Source organism: Pinus tabuliformis, chromosome 2_2 (assembly GCF_031772625.1).
Source record: "Pinus tabuliformis cultivar Carrire ecotype Pingquan chromosome 2_2, CPIR1, whole genome shotgun sequence".
Lineage (NCBI taxonomy): Eukaryota > Viridiplantae > Streptophyta > Pinopsida > Pinales > Pinaceae > Pinus > Pinus tabuliformis.
In genome coordinates, this window is record NC_142300.1 from 258,368,957 (window position 1) to 258,374,788 (window position 5,832).

Consider the following 5,832-nt stretch of genomic DNA (forward strand, 5'->3'; position numbering starts at 1 on the left):
GTACAGTCAAATTGCAATAAAGACATTTTTATGTGGATATCTTGAAATTTAATAGTCAGAAAACAAAATATTAATGGTCTGTTTTCTCTTCTTATTGTTCCATCCCATAAAATTCTCAACATCTACAATAGCCCTAAGTTCAATACTGCAATACTAAACTCTGTGCATATTTGTTATACATAGGATAAACGTAATTTAAGCTCGTGACTTGTCGTCAATAGTATGTCCTTGTTTCCAGCCACACTGATCTCGAGAGAAATGTTGAATCCAGAAATTCTATTTCGGAACACAGAAGAAAGCCCACCTTCAGGGATATAGCACGTCCGAGAGAAGTTTATACCGCCGACCTAATCCACTTTTAGTCGTGTTTCTTTGGGTAGAAGAACCGTGTAAGTTTGTGGAGCTTTCAGTAGACAAGTTGCAGTCCTCTCCGAGATTCAACCTCTGTTTCTGTTTGCTCCATCCCAATTTGGGGTGGAGTTTGACTGTAGCCTGGTTAGCATTAGCCTTTCTAGGGTTCTCAATGTTTAACGCTGCAGGCCGCTTCAGGATACTTGTGGATGCGGACTTGGACACAGTTTCACTGCCAGCTACCTCTTGGCTCTTTCCACTTCCCATTTCCTCCAATTCAAGTTTCCTTTTGTGGTTCTGGATTTTTTCTTTTCCTTGGATGTCGAGACACCAGTCACATACATTTACGCCATCTAAATCCAATTCATCAGAATACAACCTGCTGCAATATCTGCAAGAATGGGCGCATAGTTCACATATCAGAAATGCAATATTAATTTACAGAAGATTAGAGGCAAGGGCAGTATTCGATGAAATTAGCTGGAGACAGAATCTCACATGTGTTGAAATCGGTGGTGGCATCTGTTACATCTGAACAAGCTTTCCTGAAATCCAAGGTCGCCACACATGCAGCATTCTTTTCCTCTGTCTTTCCTAGTATTGCCTATGGAGCTATATTGCATTTTCTCTACTCCGTCATCCATAGTGCAGCGCCAGCGATTGTTTTCTATGGACGATCGCTTGCTCAATTTATTACCAGAGTCCATCATTGTATTCTAGAAACATAACAGTGGTCAAACTCAATATCAAAACATGCTTAGATCGAAAAGGATCTATAAGCAGATAGAGGATTTATCAGCATCAAACGAATTTTCCATGCCGATGCATTTTCCCGAGACACTGTCAAACTTCAAATCTGGGAGACCATCTATATGTAGCTGCTCTTCATATTAGCGGAATGCGCTCCAGGTCTCGGCAAACAGGAGCGACCTGCTTTTCGAGGACCGAGACATATTGTGTGGGGCGTCTTGTTAGGTTATATACCTATTGAGGGCAGCACACCAGCCAATGCCTAGGCGTTCCTCCAACTGCCATAGAAAAAGTTAAGGTGATCTTCTAGATCTACCAACGAGACAGTGCTCACATGTGATACAGGTTTTGCTTGTCCCGTAAATCTTGGAATATTAGGCTTCTATCACATCATCTTTAGAGTTATTGGTGAAATTTGTGAGCACTAAGTGTCAAGGAACTTTATTGGTCATTTTTTCTTATGAATGTCCACAATGTATGAGGAAAATTATTAAAGTAATAATTAAATAGTGACTACGTTTTTAGTTAGTTTATTAAGCAGTATCAATGGATTAAATTTTTATCACGAAGTTCTAGGATAAGAGTTCTATGTAGTGAATATAAAAACTAAACATTGATTAAAAATTAAAAATGGTTAATTTAATATTTTATAATTATAATTTTTTAATTAATGTGGCCCCCTTTCCCGAATTAATAGATTTGGATATTTGGTAATACAGTTTTGACAAAGATTTCTGTGACGTAAATATGTAATCTTTAAAATTAATTGAAAAATTACATATTAATGGTAAATAATAAATGTAAAGTTTTTATTTAATATATATATATATATATATATATATATATATAGTGGGTAAATGTAGATAAACAAAGCAACATTTCATTTAATTTATGATACATATGACATTACCAATATTTAAAAAAAAAATTCTAAATATATTTTAAATTATTATTATTTTTAAGTATAAAAGGAATTAATAAATGAGTTAAAAATATTTTTTATAGCTCATTTTGGGTTTGAAGTGCCTTTTATATTGTGGGTTATTTCTTTGACCTTTTTGGTTGTTTTGATAAATGGTTCAATATTCATTTTTTTCATGCACATTGGGACCTTCATCAAGGATGTCATGATTTTCCTACTGGTGGCAGAAGGTCTAAGCATGATGCTAGGAAAGGCAAAGAGAAGAGTAGCGTTTAAACAAATAACAGTTGCAGATAATATAAAGATCACCCATATATTGTTTGTAAATGACATCCTCATGGGTTATGATGGCTCTTGAATATATTTGAACTTCTTACAAAGTTCCCTAGATTTGTTTTGGAGAGCCACTGGTACGAAGGTGAATATGAGTAAATCGAACATTTTTTCTCATCCTTAGGAAGGAATGGAAGTCCTATACTTACAAACATTGTTTCCGTACACTAGATTGGACATTAATGAAGGCCTAAAATACCTCATCTTTCAATTAAAACCAAATTCCTACTAAAAAGTATATTAGAATTGCCTCATTAGAAAGTTGGAAAAAAGGATAAAGGCCAGGAGTTTGAGATGGATCTCAACACAAGTTCGTATAGTCCTTATAAATTTGGTTCTCCAAGCCATCCTTGCACACTAGATGTTTCTATCCTGGATCCCAAAAGGAATTATAGAGAAAATGTGAAAGGTGTGTGTGAGGTTCTTGTCAGCAGGATATTGAGACCAAGCTATGATGACATGGTTTGATGGATAGAATCGTAGTCCCAAAGGTGTGGGTAGGATGGGGACTAAAGAACATTCCTCTTTTAATTAAACCTCTCATGGAAAAATTGGGACGAAGGCTTCTCATAGTTTGTGGACCTTAGTCATGCATATGAAGTATATCTTTCCTAGCTCAATTGAGGATTAGATAAGGATTCCTAATAAGTCATGAACAAATGTTTCAATCAGCCAGAAGGTATTTTTGGGCTCTTTCTATCTCATTGAGATAGGTATAGCATGGCGAGTAGGGAATGGAGCTTGGGTTAGTGTGGGATGCAATCCATGGGTTTGTTGTGGTGAAGATTTCTCATTCCATGGGCTTTGGTTGTGGTGTTAAATGATGGAGGCATCAATATTCTCAATCAAATAATAGATCCAACCATCACCAACATTTGGATGCAAAGTTGGCAATGAATTGAGCAACTAGGATTGGACGCAAATCGCTAAGAAATACGGCTTAGAAACCTTGCAATATCGTGTACATCTCATATTCGGCTAAAAATGGAAAGGATGAACTTCGATGGGCTCGCTCTCCTTTTGGGGATTGTAAGCTAAAGCTAGGATACCTTTAGATTATTTTAGAATGGATGTGGGGTGAATATGTATGGTGGTGGAAAACCCTCTAGAAAATAAATTTTCGTGCAAAATCCCATCTCTTCATGTGGTTCCTACTAGAAAATAGAGTTCTAACCTAAGATAACATCCAAAAAAGGATTCTAGAAAGACCTAATTGGTGTGCTCTATATAAATCTGAGGAGGAAGGGGTGTTACATTTTTTTATGGAGTTCCCTTACACAAAATGTGTATGGGAAGGTTGTAGAGGGTAATTGGGGTTTGTAGAGGAGCGGTAAGGGACGAGTCTTTTATAAGCTTGACGCACCTGGTTCAAGAACTAAGTTATAAAATCCTTCATGGAACTTCCTTTTATTAACTATTGGGGAATATGAATATCTTGAAACTTAGCTATCTTCTAAGATGCTTTCTCCATGCCAAACAATATAATGGCACAAGATGTTTCCATTTTCTCTCTACTCCCAGAGAAGGACAAACTTCCTAGAGCTAGAAATATTATTCCTAAAGAAATTGATAAGTCCATGCCTTGGGGATTTTTCTGATGGGGAAGCAAAAGACGATGAAAAAAACTATGGGTGAGGGAATATACTTTACCTAACAAGACTCATTATTATTCGATGATCATGGGGTGTTGGAGGGGCACAAAAAACTATGTTGAACCTATGGCTTTAAAATTGTTGCCTCTTCTTGCGAAAGAAATAAGTTTCACCTCCCTACATATTTTTGGCTATTCAATGCTAATCATAAATTGGGAAAAAGGGGCCCAAAGATGTCACAATTAGATTTTTCTACCATTGCTGGAAGAAGTTATTTGACACATAGATTCTTTTGGCAACTACTTTGTTTGTCATGTTTATAGGGAACACAACTCACTAGTGGAATTCCTTATCAAAGAAAGGTGTTCATATGGCAGTAGGCGTTTGGGTAATTAAGGAGTCAAATGACCACTGAAATTACAATGTTTATCATAAACCCTTGATAGAAGAGGGGCATAAGCAGTGCAAAATCAAATCTAAAGATGATCTTTTGGTCCATGGTATGAAAGCACTGTGTGGGTTGTAAAGTTGGATGGATGACCCCCTCAATATTAAAGGAGTGCAACAACATACATTATTTTGTGGAAACATAAATTCAATGCTCCTATTGATAAAATATAACTGACACGCTAATGTAATTATGTGTAATAGAAGATATACACTAAGTTTTGTTCAGCCTTTCGGTATAGATGTGATAAGCAGTCACATTATTTTTGGGTGATGGCTAGATCTTATTTTAATGCATACATCAATATGCATCCCCAAAATGTATTTTTTTATCATTTAATTATGCCCATAGGCATGTCTATTTTGGAATAGGGCTTCCAGATTTTTAATTTAATTATAAATAGTAATTAGGTGGATGGTACAGATCAACCTCTATGAAATATTCTAGAATATTATTAGTAGTATACAAAAATGAAAGGTTGAGATTTATTTCATGCCTTTTTATCCTTTAATTAAATTGATTAATTAGAAAAATGTCATATGCAAGTGTCATATGCACTTGTCTTTTTTGTTTGTTTGTGGTATTAATAAGCCATGATATTGGTGCATGATGTTGTAGGAAAACATATTTACTGATTAAGAATCTCCATGGTAGAGTGGTGTTAATTCCATGGTTAAGAATCTTGTTCCATGTTTTGAAGTGTATATATTATAAATTAATATATTATTTTCTTTAATAAATAATAACAATAATAACAAAAAAGTTATAATTTAGTTAGTTTTTATATATATTTTTTTTATTTTAAGCAAATATATCATTAACAAAGTCTTTGATGTTCATTATAGATTGACGTATATTTTCATTTACTAACCATTAAACTTATGTGGATGTAGTAGTTAAATTAGAAAGTGAAAAAGAAATAATTAATTTTGAGATAAATCTCAACTATTTGTCATAGTAGGTTAAATCCCTATCATCCACCTATTAATTAATGATAGTTTAATTAAAATTCTAGAATCCCTATTTCAAAAATAAACACTTTATCATTAAAATAATCTTGATATAATATTTTTTAAATTATGTTTTTTATCTTTTAATATGATTTTATTTTTTTAATTAGTTTGTTTATCTTTTAATATGAATTAAAATTTTTGAAATCAAATTTTATGATAGAATTTTCCATTTAATGAATTCCTACATGGTAATAAATTAAAAAATTAATTTAAACATTAGTATCTATAAATTTCCCCACTTAAATTTATATAATTAGTTATTTTAAGATTGGAAATGATTTATATTTTTTTTTCTTAAATCTATATAATAAAAATATAATTAATTTTTTAATGATTTAATTTGATTTAAAATTTTAACATTTTTATATAACTTGATATAAAGGAGATGTGAAAATCTTAATGTATTTAATACAAAGTATATAT

At 33.1% G+C, this 5,832-nt stretch overlaps 1 protein-coding gene across 1 annotated transcript; it reads right to left on the bottom strand.

Annotated features, from left to right (window-relative positions):
• LOC149192282 (uncharacterized) lies at positions 1–1,286 on the bottom strand. The gene is made up of 2 exons (XM_089406353.1): positions 850–1,286; positions 1–742 (listed from the first exon to the last, which is right to left on the bottom strand). The coding sequence occupies exons 1-2, from the start codon at positions 1,059–1,061 to the stop codon at positions 307–309; spliced, it is 648 nt and encodes a 215-aa protein (XP_089262479.1). The 5' UTR covers positions 1,062–1,286; the 3' UTR covers positions 1–306.
• Positions 1,287–5,832: the final 4,546 nt, after the last annotated feature.